Genomic DNA, 18,312 nt, shown 5'->3' with positions numbered 1-18,312 from the left:
AACGGGAACTCTGGGTAGATGAGGGTGGTCTCTAGCGACACCAAGCATCTCTGGACTTAGGACCTGGAGATCACAAACAGAGGACCCGAGGCAGGCAGCAGGAAGGGCAGCAGCATCCTGAGCCACCAGCCTCCCCGACCATCACCCACCCACACCAGGATGTGAGTGATGCAGGACCAGTGCGAGCATGGTGTGGGGACGGTGGGCGGGGGCTTTCAGCTGTAGCCACCAAGCTGCTAAAGGTCCCTGCAGCCTCCCTCAGGAATCAACAGTGCTGAAACACACTTAGCTGAGCTCCCTGTGGTGAGATAATATTTTTAAAGTAAACACTGGACAAGAGTTCAGAGTTGTTTTTCAAACAGTGAGTCAAAATCATGTCAAAGTGTCACTGAGACCCTCCAGGAGGGATGACGTGGGCTCTCCATGCCCACACTGAGAACCTCCCTGACTTAGGGTGACAGCCAGCTCCTGGGGGAGGCTGCCACCCACCACCTCTGTCCTCCCTAAGCTCCACCTCAAGGCAATGTCGGGGCAGCTGCTGAGCTCATCCTCTCGCAGGCTCAGGAGCCACCGAGGGCCAGTGTGCAAACATCCAGACCCAGTGCACCAAGGCTGGCTGTGCTCTCCACCCTACACAGAGCTGCCCCAGCTCTGGGTGACTCCTCCTGCACCGCAGGTCACAACAAGCCCTCCCTCTACAACCACTGGCCTCGTCCAGGCCTCAACACTTCTTCCTGGCCTTTTTTCAGCACCACAGGAGACTCTGACTCTAAACTCTGCCCCCACCAGAGTTACCCAAAGGCCACCTGGCCTGTCCTCCCAGGAATCTCCCGCCTCGAGCGTCCAGCAGGACCCAGTTTGTGCCGGCATGTGTTTGCGGCTCACAGCTCCACGCCCTGCGCTTCCTGCTCAGCACAGCCACATTATCAGTGCTGACCCACCCCAGTCTACTGGTTCCCATCCACAACTGTGTCCACGGATTTCCTGCTGACAACATCACTCCCACCTCACTCCTCTTAAGTACTAGAGATTTTCAGGCGTGTTCTCAGACCAGCAGCATCAGCAGTGGCAGGGAACTTGCTGAAAATGCTCATTCTCGGGCCCCACCAATCAGAGGCTGTGGGGTGGGCCCTGCTTAGCAAGGGGGTTCTGAGGCAAGGGGGGTCTGACCTGTGCGAGGAAGGCCCCGTGTGTAGAGACCATGAAGGATACCACTCCTGGCGCCTCCTGCACCAGGAGAGCACAAAGGCCCGCTGAGCTCTGACGGGTGCGGGCAGCGGTCTAAGGACTAGGCATGGGGCAGGCCCACGTCACATCGCACTGAGGGAGGGCCCGTCCTGTCAGGCAGGCTGAGCTCTGATGGGTGCAGGCAGCGGTCTAGGGACTAGGCATGGGGCGGGCCCACGTCACACTGCACTAAGGGAGGGCCCGTCCTGTTGGGCAGGCGGAGCTCTGATGGATGCAGGCAGCGGTCTAGGGACTAGGCATGGGGCGGGCCCACGTCACACTGCATGAGGGAGGGCCCGTCCTGTTGGGCAGGCTCCTGAATCCACACCTCCACCACTTCAGAGGCCTCATTTCCTCAGTCCTCACAGTAACTGCAGCAGCTGAGCCAGCCCATGATCCATCTCACAGGAGAGGCGCTCCGACGTCTGCAGAAATGAATGACCCTGATCGAGGTCGCAGGCCAAGTGAGAGGCAGACTGGGATGGAGGCAAACGCTCTAGGCCATGAGAAGTCCCTGCCTACTAACAACCAGTGATTCACACATTTCTAGTGTCTCTTCCTAGAAAGCTGCGGATCCTCAAAGACTCTGAGTTTAAATGATGCCTTTTCTACACTGAAATGGAAGGCATTGTCTCATATCTGCTTCCTGATACAATTTGCTGTATTACTCAACTTTTTATATATTCAGAATTCCCTATTGGGGGGAAAAAGGGGAACAAAACGATGATTTAAAAATCCCAGCCTGGAATTTGTACCGTCAGACGACAGTGAATAGTTATTAATTTACCCTTTTTTCTTAGGCAGTCTATAGAAAGGAATTAACCAATAATTGAAATACAATCTTTTTAAGATCCCTCTCTCTCCTACTTTCATTTGAATGCTGACTTTCCAAGAACAGATGAAACAATAATTCCGATAAATGTTATCTGTGTGTTGTCCAAGACCGAAGCCCTAACTTCCATGAACATCCTGGGAAGCGCAGCTCCACGGTCACTCTTCAGGCGATGGCTCAGAGTGTTCCTGTCCCTGGGATTCCACACGTTAGTCCCCTGCAGTCACAGAGGTGATGAATGCCGGATTTCTGTCTCCAGCAGGACAGTGAACAAATCAGAAGGCCATCCTTTGTGAGTCACTGGGCTGCAGGGCTGTTCAAAGCCTTAGAGCGTGGTGTTAATTTCCACAACACAACCAACTCCATGTCAGCTCAGTTCAAGGTCAGCCTCACCATCTCCAGGTAAGTCTTCAGAGAACAGATTCACGTTAGATATGCCATCCACGCCAAAAATTAATTTTCATCTGGCTTTTGCAAAGGCTTACTCAAGCTGTTTATGAATTTCAAAGGCAACTCTGCATAAAATGAAATAAATGGTTCCAACAATGGATAACACAGAGCAAACCCACACAGAATTCAAACCTAAAGGCAGCCCCGGGCTGCGTCGTTACACACATCATGGCTCGAAATGCTTCCAGCGCCAGGACATGACGAACCATAACTGCCAACAACTCATCTCTCCTATTCAAGGTAGAGAGTAAGAATTCTATGTGGAATGCATGAGACACTTTATCTGTTGGGCTCCTCGTAATTATTTGCCCCACAAGAAAACATAATGTGTTGGGGTACGCCAGGATCCTGGGGACTAGGGACACCCCATAAAGGTAAGGCTACATTTGTCCCAAACACACCAACTCTGGCCATCTACTGGCTAGATGTCTATGATGTCACATATGGATGCTTCAAAAGAACCTCCATTCCCATCAGGTACTAGTGGATGCTTAATTAATATTTGGGATGGGAAAAGGGGAGCAGAAAGATTAAAAGGGGAGGGGAGAGGAAGAGGGGGGGTACCCTGAACAGCAAAAAGTGCACACTCCTGGAGGACAACTTTGAAAACCAGGTGGGCTCCTGATAGGGTGGCCTCGCTCTAAAATCAGAGACTTTATGATTATGTGACATCCTATTTAAAAATTTTAGACACCTGTAACACTGACATTCCGCAAGCTACACATTACAGAGACCTCAGTTTAGAAACAGAACACTACCATTTTCTTTCAAAATGCTTTTTTGGTGTGGGCTACTTTTATTTTGTTTGTTTTTTTGAGTGGGCTGTTTTCCATCAACAATTCTATTGTAAAGATTTTGCCTGTAATGCTTAAGCATTTCTTAAAGTGAAAAACAATTTAACCCTGAGTTAAAAGGATCCTGCACCTCCGGGTCACGCAGAGAACCTGAGTCTAACACCAGTCGGTGGCCGAGCTCTGGAGAGCTGAGCGCCTCTAGCGCCTGAGAAGTTTGCTCTCCAAGTGTCTGGTCTCACAGGGCAGGGATGGAAAGGGCGTCTTTCAGGGTGGGGGAGGTGGTGGGGAGGAGCCTGGGTGAACTCCTGACTGCTCAGCACCAACACTGCCATGGATCAAGACTGCTCCCGACACCTCCATCCTGGGGCACAGGCTGTGCATCCAGAAACTCAACCCAAGCCACTGAGACGCCATCACCCCCACTCACTTCCCCAGAATGCCCTTCCGGCCACTCTGTGGCACTCAGAGCCGCGACTGTTCTCACGCTGCTGTCTCCCGCTTCCCCTGGTTTTGCTGCGGTCACTCATCTCTCTGCAGTCCTGCTCTTATCAGCGATCACCTCAGGACTGCCATGAAAAAGTGTTTCCCTGTTACCTCACACATACAGCACCTACGTTAAAAACACTTACATAAGATGAATTCTATAAATAAATGTTCGAGGAACGTTTGTAGCTAAATGTTCTTCTTTCCATGTGCACGAATAGCATTCCGTGGACTGCAAGGTCTGTGAATCTGCACAGCACAGCGTGGCTACACGTTCTCCTTTCCACGTGCATGGCTGACGTTCGTGGACTGCGAGGTCTGTGAATCTGCACAGCACAGCGTGGCTACATGTTTTTATTTCCATGTGCACGGCTAACATTGTGTGGACTGTGAGGTCTGTAAATCCACACAGCAGTGTGGCTACATGTTCTTATTTCCACGTGCATGGCTGACGTTCTGTGGACAACGAGGTCTGGGACAACAAGGTCAGCACGGCGTGCCAGTAGCAGCTGCAGGATGGCCACAGCTGACAGCTCTCACAGCTGCCCAACTCTCCCAGCTGTGCCTCACCAGCCTTCACCGGCATCACCAAGAGCTACCACGTAAGTCATTCTACTGACTGGGAAGTCCATGGGACCAATTCCTGGCAATAATTCAATTAGAATTCAACGACAATCCTTCCCCCACTGAAATGAAGTACCTAACATTTTGTGTGTAGGATCAGTCACGTTTTGTAAGAATTATCAAATGCATACACAGCAGAAATTTAAACTCTTCATTAAGAAGCGAACTAAATCCCTTAATGGACAAACAGATCCCATGCTAGGTCCATTTTAGCTCAACTTGTTTCTCTAACTCAGCTGGCAGCTTAGTCATTGAATGATGAGGACCCACACACTTTCAATCACAAAACAAAGCTATGAGCACACCAAGACCAAAACTACTGACAAAAGGCAAGCACAAGAATGAAGACATAGTCTACTGTTCCCTGCTTTCAACAGTCAGGAGCTACCATCCTTATTCCAATGAGACACAGTCTACTGTTCCCTGCTTTCAACAGTCAGGAACTACCGTCCTTCTTATTCCAATGAGACACAGTCTACTGCTCCCTGCTTTCAATAGCTGGGAATCACTGTCCTTCTTATTCTAATGAGACACAGTCTACTGTTCCATGCTTTCAACAGTCAGGAGCTACAGTCCCTCTTATTCTAACGAGACACAGTCTACTGCTCCCTGCTTTCAACAGTCAGGAACTACCGTCCTTCTTATTCCAATGAGACACAGTCTACTGTTCCCTGCTTTCAACAGTCAGGAGCTACCGTCCTTCTTATTCCAACGAGACACAGTGTACTGTTCCCTGCTTTCAATAGCTGACAGTTACCATCCTTCTTATTCCAGTGGAGTGTGTGTAATGACAAACGGAATTACCTAAGTGAAAAAAACTAGAATAAAATGATATGGCATCTTTGCAGTACAATAAACTGATTCCAAATTTGATACAAAACAGCATGTCAATTCACACAAGCCACTTGGAATTCTTAAGAAATAACCGTTTTGAAATCTGTGGTTCTCTAAGACTTAAGGCACTTAAATACTTAAACGAGAAGCTAAGAACAATCTGTCTCCTGCGGCTCCTGTCTCTTATCAGGGCCTAAAACAACTAAACAGAAAGACAAGCACACCCCCTTTAGCACCTCCCATATTCCTAATGCTTTCCCTCGTAGAAACTCGCCGATTCACCGCCCGCCCAGGTGCTCTGGGACAGAGGGCCACAGGCAGGAAGATGCTGGCCCCATTCTCGGCACATTCGCACCCCCCATGGAAATGCTGAAGAGATGACCCCACTACAGGTTGAGAGTAAATCTGACGTAAGAGACATTAATGGATTGTCTATTTTCCCAACATTTACATACACAGCAATCATTTAAAGGTGACTTCCTCATTTTCACCAAGCCACTATGCCAAATAAGGCAGCTCAAGCATATATTTTCATAACACCCACCCCACTGGGATATACATTCCCAAGGACAGAGTCAGTGAAACAGATTTATTACAAAAAATGTTTCCTCGTAATGAGATAAGAAAACAGAATGGCTCTGGATGATGACCCCTCCTTCAAAATAAAGTCAAATTTAAGATGAGAAAAAGTTCTTTAATTCACCCTAATCCTAACAAACTGTGTTGTACAGTAAAATTATGTTTGATGAGAACAATCAGTGGCAAACATGGCTATAAAACTCTGCTCAAAGCCTAGCTAAAGAAAAATGTCTTACACAAAACATCAAAAGAACCTAAACTCAGACACAAAGAAAATTTGTATTTTTCCTTATAGATACAGATCAATACTAAGTAAGCTCCAAATTTGATATCTTCTCATAAGTTCATTTAGTTTTTTTATTTTTATGACCCTGGACTCCCCAGAATTACCAATTGTTTTGCCTTAGCTAACACAGTTTAAATCAAACAAACATCAGGCCTGAAGGGGGTGGCCAGATCTATGTGGGGATTTACACAAAATCCACATCGAAAAATAATTACAACAATTAGTCTGTCGTTACTGCAATGTGATTTTCAATTTCCATGAAAATGAAATCAGGAGCATCCCACCTTTCCTCAAATTTAATGTGTGAAAAACTCTATTGCCCTGATCCTGCAATTCATAGATACACAAAAACCTGCACCTCAACCTTCATAGCAGCATTCCTGACAACAGCCAAAAAGTGCAAACAACCCAGATGCCCATCAACTGATGATGGATCAAAAGAATGTGGGCCATCCGTACCTCGGCATATCACGCAGCCATGAAAAGGAGCAAAGCACTGGGGCAAAAGCTACAATGTGGGTGATGCTACAGGATTCCATTTAGAGTCAAGGTCCACAACAGGCACATCCACAAGGACGGAGATGAGTTGGGTGCCGGGGCTGGAGGCTGGGAGAATGGAAAGTGACTGTTGATGGACACAGGGCTTCTTCTGGGGGTAATAAAAAATATTCTAGAATTAGTCCGAAGTGATGACTGTACAACCTTGAGAATATACTAAAAACCACTGAGACATATGCTTTAAAACAGTCAATTTTATGGTATATAAATTAGATCTCAACTTGAAAAAAAAAAAAAGATCAACTCAACCTCTCTTCCTCTCTTCCCGCCATTCTGCCATCTGAATCCTAGCAATTTGTATTAGAGGTAAAAGCAATTTTTGTGGAAAACATTGTTTTCAATGTTTGAGATATGGTAATGAGTCTTCCTAACAGGAACACCTTTGTTCAGTAGACAAAGCAACATCGAGTTGCTAGGAAAAATCAACAACTCAGACGCAGAGGCAGAAAAACTTTTGAGTTCTTCTAAATAAGGAAAACACATGCTTTACAACTCCACGCACAAAGCTAAGTCTGTCTGGTTCTTTCTCTCCTCCACGCTGTAGTAACTGACAGTCATCTGGTCACTTACGGTGACAGGATGAAGGGCTCACAGAGGCTCTCGGGGAAGAGGGCTCTGAAAGGCACACTGGGCAGGCCAAGGGCCAGCCGGGAGGGCACCTCAGAGCCCTGCAGGAGAGAAGCCCCCGCTAGGAGTCCAAGTAGGACAAACACGTTCACATCCTTCCAGATCTCGGGGGAAATGGGCAGTGCATCCTGTGCCATGGACCCCGTGGAAGCCGCGTCCTCTAGCCCAGCGACCTGCCTCTGAGAGCCCATGTCCAGACACTGATACAAGAGACGTGAAAACACAGCAGGCCAAGGCTACTTTCAATAATGAAAGGTTACAGGGGGCCATCCCTGGAAAGCATCCAGACCCGATGAAATAAGCAAAACTGGCTAAAAATGACTCTGTCCATCTGCACTAACGTGGAAAGATTTCTACTGTGTAGGGGAAAGAAGTGAGTTATAAAATCATGAAATGTGCACAAAAAACCCCAAAAGGTTTAGAGATCTCAGAATGGTGGGATCACAGTTATTTTCCCTTTATTCTTCATTTTTATACTGTATCACCATTTTTTTTTTTTTTTTTTTTGAGACAGAGTCTCTGTCGCCCAGGCTGGAGTATAGTGGTGCGATCTCAGCTCACTGCAACCTCTGCCACCTAGGTTCAAGCAATTCTCTCGCCTCAGCCTCCCAAGTAGCTGGGATTACAGGCACCTGTCACCGTGCCCAACTAATTTTTGTAGTTTTAGTAGAGACGGGGTTTCACCATTTTGGCCAGGCTGGTCTTGAACTCCTGACCTCATGATCCACCCGCCTCAGCCTCCCAAAGTGCTGGGATTACAGGCGTGAGCCACTGCGCCTGTCCTATACTGTATCACTTTTTTTTTTTTTTTTTTTGAGACGGAGTTTCGCTCTATTGCCCAGGCTGGATGCAAAGGCATGATCTCGGTTCACCGAAACCTCCACCTCCCAGGTTCAAGCGATTCTCCTGCCTCAGCCTCCCGAGTAGCTGGGATTACAGGCACCTGCCACCACATCTGGCTAATTTTGTATTTTCAGTAGAGACAGGGTTTCTCCATGTTGGTCAGACTGGTCTCGAACTCCCGACTTCAGGTGATCCGCCCACCTCAGCCTCCCAAAGTGCTGGGATTACAGGCGTGAGCGACCGTGCCTGGCCACTGTATCACTTTTTTAAAAAACAACAAAATTTCTAAAAAGCAAAACAAACAAAAAATCCTACTGGTGCTCTGGCCGAGGAAAGACGCCTGGGACGCACCTTCTGAGTTCAGGGTGATGAGGGTGACGTTGCTCCCAATGCTCTGGCTGCCCGCCTGTCCACAGCTGGACACAGAGTCGCTGGCCTCCGAGCCGCTCTCCCCATCTTCGTGGTGGCTATCTTCTTGGCCCGGCACCTTCACCACAATGGTGTTCTGCCGACGCCCAGGCACAGCGCTAAACGGGAAAAAAAACACACCAGCCCAATGTGGTAAGAGCCGCAAGCAGCACGCGAAGGTCGGCGCTTTCCTTATCACAAAATCTAACTCTGCATGGACCAGTGGATCACACAGCCTTCCCATACCGCTCTCTCTACCAAGATTAATAGCAACTCCATGGGAGAAAATGGCCTGGGGCTGAAAGAAACTGTGTAAAATAAAACTTAACCATTTAAAGAAAATGTTTGTATCACAAAAGAAGTAAAATCGTAACTCACTGGGACTCAGGCCTAGCATGCTGCCTTCTGAGTTCAGCAGTCATCCCAAAAAATGCCGGTAAGAGTCTTTTTTCAGGCGAGGTTAAAGGAAAGACTAAATGAGGAAAACTGCCCAGAGGCCTGGGTCAACTCGATCCATGCTGCCAGGCTCGCTGGAGATGGCTCCGCCTCTGCAATGCGAGCAGCACTCCCAAGTACGCCCACAGGCAAAAAACACTGAAGGGGCTTAAAAAACCCACTGAGATCCCATCGGAGCTGCCATCATCCCAAGGGCTGCTGATGTGGAAGGACAGAACACTGCTAGCAAAGCAGGGCGAGGCCACCTCCACAAGTGCTCAAAAAGAGGATGATTTAGAGACTTACTACTTCCCTTTTTTAAGGACCCTTTCAACATCCCCTACCGTGGACTGCTACGCACCAGGAGAAGAGAAAGGAGCACAACTTCTCTATTTGCAAAGTCAAAAAAAAGGGTGTTGAAAACACTGGCCGCACCCAGAGGAGGGCGCTGCACTCTGCACTTTCTGGCCTGGATTCTCTGGAGCGCTGTCCATGCTGAACCCGATCTCAACACTGGCCATCTGCCTGGCTGACCCCAGCGCAAAGCCCCTGAGGCACAGCTGACCCTGGCACCTCCTCACCGCCCATCACCAACTCCTCTCCCTTCACCCCACGTATCAGACCCTTGCGACCACAGCTGCGGCCCTGGAGAACTGAGCTAAGACAATACAGAAAGGGGACGAAGCTGGAGGAGGAGCAAGCCACAAAGGAGACTGAGAGAAAAAGCAAATAGAACTTTGTGAAGACACAGATGGGAAAGAAAAAGCAACAGCATCCTCGGGGGTTCACGCAGCCCCAGGGGGCACTCCTGGGGACAGCAGGGCCTGGATGCCAGCCAGAGGCCACTGCACGGCCTTCCCCACACACAGAGCGGGGACGGTGTCTTCTGTCCACTCCCACCTCTGACCAAAGTTCCATTCAAAATGTCTCAAGAGAAAAAGGTATAAGAAAAAAGTCATAAACTCAACATGCCTGCACCACTTAGCAACCGTGGGGGAGGGCGTCTGTTTGCCTGACACGCTCTGCACAGACAGACGTGAGGACCACTGAGCTAGGTGGGAGGATGAACGCTTTCACAGACTGCTGTGAGGAGACAGAGCCAGGCCCCTCCACAACCCCGGCCAGCACGAGACACAGAAGTCCCCGGCGGCAGCTGCCCCTGGTGTGGCTGGACTCAGCACTCAGCATCGCCCAGCCTCCCGCCCCGACCTCACAGAGCTGGGGTGGTGCCTGCCAGGCTCAACCCTGTGACCACAGAGATGAAGCATGTGCTGGACTGTGCCCTGGCTTGGGGACATTGACTTATTCTCACGGGACTCCTCACAGTGGCAGGGAAAGGTGGGGTTGGTGCCGTGCTACTGACTTGCTAATGACATTTTCCAGGGAATCCGGTGCCCTGTTGCTCAAGGGGTCTTCCATCTTGGCTACAATGGCGTTCTGCCGATCATTGTTGAGTATTACTGTAGTCTGGGGGACGACGCTAGGGAACAAAAGAATCACAAAGAAAAAGAAGGCCTTAAAACAACAACATTCATGGTAAAGAGCACATAAGAGTCATTCAACACAGTCCACTCCCAGGGACCCGCACTGAGGGGGAGGCCTAAGAGTCATTCAACATAGTCCGCTCCCAGGGACCCATCCTGAGGGGGAAGGAGCCCCAAATGCTAAGGAAGAATAAACTGGAGATGGGGTTTTTAGCAGAATGTACTTTTCCTAATTGTTGGTGTTCTGTCTGCACAACTGGATGGCACAGGACAGCTGGGCTGAGGATGCTGAGCTTGAGACACAGAATAGACTGCGACTGCACCAGCTGTTATCACACCCAGTTAATAAAGCTTCTAGGGTGGCACACTTGCATGAAAACCGGCTTGACATTTTCAGTCACTCCATCCCAACTCATTCCTATGGGACAGATCTAACGTTCGTAACCATGTAAGCGTTGGTATCATTCCAAAACGGTAGCGCCCTGGAAAGAAAGGGGCAAACATCACATTGGACTTGGGATGGAAGGACACACATGCTGCCTCCAGGTCCTGCAGGAACATGTGTGAGCTACAACCAAAGGGCTCAGGGTTCTGCTTTGAAGGAAAAGATTCTACAAAAGAACAGACCATGGCCCAGAAACCACCAAGCCTGGCGCCACCCTGGAGGAAGCACGAGTGTGTTCAGACAGGCGGCAGCTAACACAGCTTCATCTCAAAGTACAGACTCACCCACAGTTTTCAATCATGCGTTTTTAAGCCTTAGCACTTTCTGGTCACAAGGGATATCTAAGGTACACTTTGTTGTGGAAGGCTGGGGAGAGAAAGAACTAGCACTAGAAATACAAAGTGATTATCACCTGACAATAAAACACCATTCTTGGATTTCACTCTCCAAAAACCAACCTGGGAAGCCTGCCTTTCTGTGATCTGCACACAGGAAATTCCAGCCTAGTGTCACTGTAACTGTCCCCACATTGAGTGCAAGCACAGCACCATGCCATGCCCAAGTAAATCACGGGACCACCATGTTTTCTCCTAAAATAAAGGCATAATCAACTGCATTTCATTCAAAAATATTATTTTTAAAATTCCTCTACTTGTTATTGGTGACACCTAACATTAACACAGCAAAACCTGACAAATGACCTATAGGTCAGGTATGAAAAGTAACCCAGGTCACCTACAGGCTGTGACAGTCCTATGCTCCCCAGAGATGTAGAAATGGAGAGGCTACCGGCTTGCACGACCTTGGTATGTTCCCCAAGTGGAGGCTATGGAACACTGGTGTCCCCAGGATCCTAGGCTCACAGCATGTGGGAAGGCTGGTGTCCCCGGGATCCTAGGCTCACGGCATGTGGGAAGGCTGGTGTCCCCGGGATCCTAGGCTCACGGCATGTGGGAAGGCTGGTGTCCCCGGGATCCTAGGCTCACGGCATGTGGGAAGGCTGGTGTCCCCGGGATCCTAGGCTCACAGCATGTCCACACACACATTCATTCTCTCTCTCTCCCAGTGAGCAACTGAAGAAGGACGGTGCTGCTGAGTAGCCAACAGTCCCCTAATGACTATTCACAGTGGCCACTGGCACATTGACAGTCTGAGAAGAAATTTTAATAGAGTAAAATGTATTCAGGCCACCATTTGGCAATGTCATTTGACCAAATATACCTTTTTTTCCTTGAAGATCCTTATTAAGGTGAAGGAAATCATATTCTAAGACAACCAGCTCCCAACTGGAATAATGTGCCCCTCGGGTGCCCCACAGCTTTCTGGGGGGGGCTCATGGAAGCAGACAGCTCTCAGCAACACAGTCTCCAGATCCCCACCTTCCAGAATGTCCTGTTTCCTAAAGATGACTCTCCTTGAGTGAGCATCTCAATGTGCGTGTTCCCTTCCACAGAGCCCTTTTCCCACCTAAAAAACAACCTCTGCTCTGAGCACACTGGACGCACCATCCACCTAGGGCGCAGACCCCAGAAGCCAGCGCAGGGCCACCTGAACACTAGCACGGGCATGACAAAACTAGCACCTCACCAGCTAACTAGAAAGCCCTTGGTAAGTCAGCTGGGTTGCAATCCTTTGCTTTCAACAAAATAGACAGAGATCATCAAAAACAGTTTCTGAGGACAGACCACTGAGACCCCTGGCACACAACTCAAAGAAGCCGAGGACTCCTTCCTCTCCCACATATTACTGATGTGAGCCAAGTTTCCCAGCACCCAGAGCTATAAAAACCAAAAACAGCAGGACCAACGTGGAATCCTGTCTCATCTAAGCAGTCAAACATAATCATCCATCGATTCAATAATTAACCAAAAAGCCCTACCCAGCTCTTCAAAAATACATTCCCAGTATTTTATTATCAAGAATTAGTTCTAAGTGAGTGACATATTCACATTGTTTTGTTCAACCATTGTAGTAGGAACTCAATCCAGAAGGTTGTTTTTTTTTTTTTTTTTTTTTAAGCCCTTAGGGCCTTATGGTTAGGAACATAAATTTTTTCGGCTTCGATTTACATCCCTATTTCTGTTGCTAAGGCACATGACAGCCAGGCTAACAGGATAAAATTCTGTGAGGGAAGTAAAATGGAAACGAAAGTTCAAAGAACAGAAAAGTGACGTAACATTCAACTGCCAAAAGCTCATTGGTGAGATGTTCAAAATGCATCATGATATTTAGATTATAATGGAAAAATTAAAAAAATAAATAAATCAGTTTTGTTTTTAAAGATCAATATTATAATATGCTGTAAAAGTAAATTATTTTAATGTTTAAACAATGCCAGATATGACACGCTTTCAACTAACACAATTTAAATCAACCTCAAATTGCACAAAAGAATACTTTTTTTAAAATTATGGAACATCTTTATCACATTAAGGAGAATGAAGTCCCTATCTAAGGACTGATGTGGAAAAAGTGCCACAACAATACTAAGCAACAAAAAACACAGGTAAGTACAGCTGCGCACGTGTGTGCATGGAGACGTGTCTGGAAGGACAGGTAAGTACAGCCACACATGTGCGTGCATGGAGATGTGTCTGGAAGGACAGCAAGAAACTGAGAAGCAGGTCATCGAGCCTCAGGAGCCGGGTCCTGCAGCATCTTCACGGCACAGACAGCAGCCCACGCAGAGAAGCTATTAACCTGTTCAAGGCCACACAGCCAGTGAATGGCAAAATTAGGTCTGAGGCCAAAGTCCCCCTGTGACAGACAGCTGACATTCCTAATCAAAACCACTCACTGCCCCTACAGCCCTCAGCACTTTTTCATCTATTTTGCCATCTCCTTACTATACTTTAGTTTTCCGTGTGGCCTTCCCCTGTACAGGGGTCCTTCTGTTCGTCCAATGATGTCTCCCAAAGTCCCTAGAAGAACGCACAGGACATGGCTGAAGACTGTTTGGGACACGGAGGAATTCAAGAGTGAGCTTCCCATTTTGGAGGGAAATGCCTCTCGATCCACTGGTTCACACGCTGCTGCTATGCATGCCGAAAGCAAAGACTGAGAATCCCGACTCAGAGCAGAATCCACCAAGCTGGATGCCAAAAGACAGCCTAGAATGTTCTCATCCACTGTGCAAGGTCAGTTCTGAATTCCACTAGGAGGTGCTAAACTAAAGGTGACTTAAAGTCTGAGGGCTGACTGGTGGGAGCCAGCAGCCACCATGAGACCCAGCCGAGAGTGGGCACTCAGGGACTCACCAGGAAGTAACAGTCCTGATTCTGCTGAGCTCAAGGAGTACTGAGTGCTTCGTGTGCATGGTCTCACTCCCAGCCATCCTGGCTATTTCACCCACTTTACCACGAAGACACTGATGCTCAGAAAGATCAGGATCTGACCCAGGTCTCACCATTTATTGGTGACAGAACCTGTGTTCAAAACTAAGTATTTCTCATGCTTTTAGTCACTTGCTGGACAGGAACAGCAATGATCCTATTTCAACTACTGCTACAACTCACCCTTTCAGTGTTTGAGTTTTTTAACTGTTTTACTTTGATGGATTTAAAACAAAACCTCTTCAGCCAGGTGCGGTGGCTCACACCTGTAATCCCAACACTTTGGGAGGCTGAGGCAGTCAGATGGCTTGAGCCCAGGAGTTCAAGACCAGACTGGGCAACATAGCGAGACCCCATTTCTACAAAACAAAACAAAACATCTTCCACTTTGAAAGCTGTCACGGCAAACATTTTCTACGCTGAGCTTATAAAGTGGCCTTCCATTTCTCTTCTGCTTCAGGGAACCACCTCATCACAGAGCCCTAAGCACCTGCCCTGTGCTCTGGGCAACTGGCATGGCGGCCCCTGTTGCTCGTGGACCACACAAAATGGAGCACATGTGAACAGACATCAAGAGGCTTTGTCCAAGTACATGCAAAACAAGCCACCAAGATCAGACATAAAATTAAAAATCTTGAGAAATGAAGGATTTAAACTATTTTCAGAGATTTGTGTCTGCCATGTTTTATTACAAAAGGAAATGAAAACTAAGTTATTCTGAAGCAGAGACTTGAAAACCTACGCAATGGTTCAGTGCAGACAATGACACAGGGAGGAGGGAGGGACGGGAGGGCAACGCTGAGGACCAGAGCCCAGCCGGCACCCAGGACGAGGGCCCAGCAACACTCAGAACCAGAGCCCAGCCGGCACTTCAGAGCAGCAGAACTCCGACCCATGCAGCCAGTGAGCAGAACCCGAGAAACCTCGCAGCAGAGGTTAGCGTCAGAAGCCATCTCCAACTAAGTGGCACAGGCAGCTGAGACGCCGGGTGGGTCCCGGTCTCAGGCGGTGACTGGGCTCCACGAAAGCTGTCGAATGTGGAAATGACGGGGCAAGAGAGCCACCTGATCTACAGTGGTGACTCCAGACACCGCCATGGGTGCCTGCTGGACACACACCTCTGCCTGGGCACAAATGATCACAGGACAGAGAACAGACATGACTCTATTCTCCGCCTAACCCTCAACTCACATGGAGATGCCAAGAGGACAATCTGAGGAGAAAGCAAGCACCAACCTTCCAAAGATGAGTTTAAACAACTTTCAAATGCCCCAGGGCCAAACCCGCTAAATGTGCGTCTAACGCGTCTGCACTGAATGCTCAGCAAGTGAGAAGCCCACCCTGGGCACTGCAGGAACCCCAGCCTCCAGGGGCTCCCGCTCCAGCTCACCGCATGAACAAGGCCGGGCGCGCTGCTTCCCCTCAGTGCCCCACTGAGCCCAAGATCTTGACCCAGAGCTCGTTACCTGTGGAGTCAAGTCACCGGCCACTCCCATTCATGCCGTGGTATCTGACTGTTTTCTACAGCAGGGAGAGGAGGAACTCCATCAGGATATCTGACGTATATTTGAACAAGAACAAGTTTTTGTCTCCTTCCCACCCAGAGTGCAGCCTCACCACGTGAGACACTCTGCCGCCACGGGTGGCCATCCCTTTTATAATTCAAAGTAATTATCATCAAGTGCAGGTTAGAAAAGCTGATACTAGTTTTCTAATTTTTATGAATTCTCTCAAGGAAAAGTATTTCAACAACAGCCATGTAAAAAGAATTAAGTAATTTTTTCTGCTTTCTACTTATTAGGAAAAAATGGACAGATTTCTTTTAAACTCCAGTAACTGTTCCCTAAGAACATTTTCTCCCATGGACATTTATGCTCCTACATAACACACAAGGACCGGGGCCAAATAAAAGAAGAAACTCGTTTGATGTAATGTACTTACAAAAAGAGGAGTTGCTCAGAGCTTCAGCAGGAGGAAAAGCAGGCCCCCCAAAACCCCCCAGGCCAGGGCAGCCCACAGCCTATTTCCCTGGCCGTCAGGGGCTGTCCCGGGAACCCCCACACATCCAGACTGCATTTCCCAAGCCCCTTCTGTGCACACACGGCCCTGTGGCCAGACTCCATCGATGGACTCCAACAGGCGAGAGGTGTGTCATTTCCAGGACACAGGTTTTAAAAACAGGATGCACCTTTTCACGTCTCTCCCCTTCCCAGACTGAGGACCCCAAGGCCATAGGGTGAGCACATGATAGAAGGCTCAGGCATCAGAGGCACCCAGGGCAGTTGTGGGAGGACCAGAATCGCCCACACTGCACCCGGAACATAAGCAAGATGCACCCTCCCACCGCACTAATCACAAGTCCAGGGGACCCTCTACTGCCATGGCTTATGTCACCCAATGAATACAATCAGCACTCAGACTCATCAAACATTTACTAAAAGTATATTTCTACTGCTTGCAGGTTCGAGGGGCTTTTTATTTTATTTTATTTTTATACACGGGGTCTCACTATGCTGCCCAGACTGGTCTCAAATTCCTGGTCTCAGATGATCCTCCCACCTCAGCCTCCCGAGATGCTGGGATTACAGGCCTAAGCCACTGTACCACGCTAAAGATTAAAAAGTCATCAAAACACGATCTAACAAAAAATACCCACGGGTAAAAATAAATTGGCATTAAAATTTTCTTCCTAATATCTCATGAAATAAGCAAAACAGAATATAAAACCAACTCTCCAATTAACCACTGCACCAGAGAAATGGGACTAACCTAATGTAACAAATTTTAAAACCTCATTGCTAAAGAAAGAAAGAATCTTCTAGCTTCTGCCAATCAGCTTTGAGAGGCTCCAGATCTAACTCCTCACCCTGCTCTCCCCAAGGAGCCATGCTTGTGCTCCGACAGAGATCTGTGACTTCCACCCAACAGTCCCAAATCAGAGGGCGAGCAGGTCAAGGACGGGTATGTTTTCTTCCTCTTTCCTAGAAGCTACAGAAATGACTACTAGTGAGAGAGGGAAGCAGCGTCAGGACTGACTCCACAGAAGTCAGCATTCTGCAACGACACAGGATGCAGGGCTCCTAGGCAACATGTTTGGGTGAAAAGCCGCCCAGGGCCCTTCGCATGCTCGGAGGACGCTGTGCACCGCCGCGCACCACATCCTGATCTCTAACACCAGGGCCCTCCAAACACCGCAATGTGGTCTCTAATGTCATTTTTCAATTCACGGAGAAACGGCTGATTCTAGGCTGGGACAAGCACTCACAATGAGCCCGAAGAAGCATTTGGTAGTGCTGTGCAGGTAAAAAGTGCTCAGGCCGGGCATGGTGGCTCACATCTGTAATCCCAGCACTTTGGGAGGCCAAGGCAGGCGGATCACCTGAGGTCAGGAGTTCGAGACCAGCCTGGTCAACATGGTGAAACCCCGTCTCTAATATAAATACAAAAAATTAGCCGGGTGTGGTGGCACAGCCTGTAATCCCAGCTACTTGGGAGGTTGAGGCAGGAGAACTGCTTGAACCCAGGAGGCGGAGGTTACAGTAAGAGATCGCCCCACTGCACTCCAGCCTGGGCAACAAGAGCAAAACTCTGTCTCAAAAGAAAAAAAGGAAAAAAAAAACACTAATGATGAAACACCTACAATGAAGAGGGAATGGAGGGAATGTCAAGGGGCACGGGAGCCAACTGACGAGCTGCCAATGGCCAAAGCTGGAAGGATGTGAGCACCAGAATGAAGCAGAACTAGATTCTAACCCAGAGTGTAAAATACATCTCCATGAGCACACACTGATGGAAACGGATGAGTGAATAAATAAATAAATGGGAAAGAAGAGACAAGCCTCCCGGGTAGACTGACAACAGTATCTGTGACGCTCCACGCCCGAGGAGGCGGCACACAACTCCCCACTCCTTAACTGGGTGACGGGCATAGCAGCTTCCTTCTAAAGTGCAGGATGAAAGCGGGAAGAGTCACTTGACTGTGAAAAATGCTGAAGAGCACATCTCAGCCAGGTGACCCGCATCAGCATCAAGCACTGCGTCCTGCTGACGGTGCTGGCCTGGACAGCATAT

General features: G+C 48.5%; 1 protein-coding gene across 25 annotated transcripts in view; it reads right to left on the bottom strand.

Annotated features, from left to right (window-relative positions):
- BANP (BTG3 associated nuclear protein) overlaps positions 1 to 18,312 on the bottom strand; it is a 124,077-nt gene that overhangs the window by 63,858 nt on the left and 41,907 nt on the right. For 17 of the 25 annotated variants that reach the window (XM_054453300.2, XM_054453301.2, XM_054453307.2 and 14 more), the window contains 2 exons: positions 10,344 to 10,460; positions 8,489 to 8,664 (listed from right to left, as the gene is read on the bottom strand). In XM_054453300.2, the coding sequence (XP_054309275.1) occupies positions 8,489 to 8,664; positions 10,344 to 10,460 (293 nt within the window). The remainder of the gene's footprint in view (positions 1 to 8,488; positions 8,665 to 10,343; positions 10,461 to 18,312) is intronic. The other 8 variants (XM_063654184.1, XM_063654186.1, XM_054453315.2 and 5 more) reach the window with 1 other exon arrangement.

Source organism: Pongo pygmaeus, chromosome 18 (genome assembly GCF_028885625.2).
Source record: "Pongo pygmaeus isolate AG05252 chromosome 18, NHGRI_mPonPyg2-v2.0_pri, whole genome shotgun sequence".
NCBI classification, from domain to species: domain Eukaryota; kingdom Metazoa; phylum Chordata; class Mammalia; order Primates; family Hominidae; genus Pongo; species Pongo pygmaeus.
Note: the sequence above shows the minus strand (reverse complement) of the source record. Positions and strands in the feature narration are given on the sequence as shown.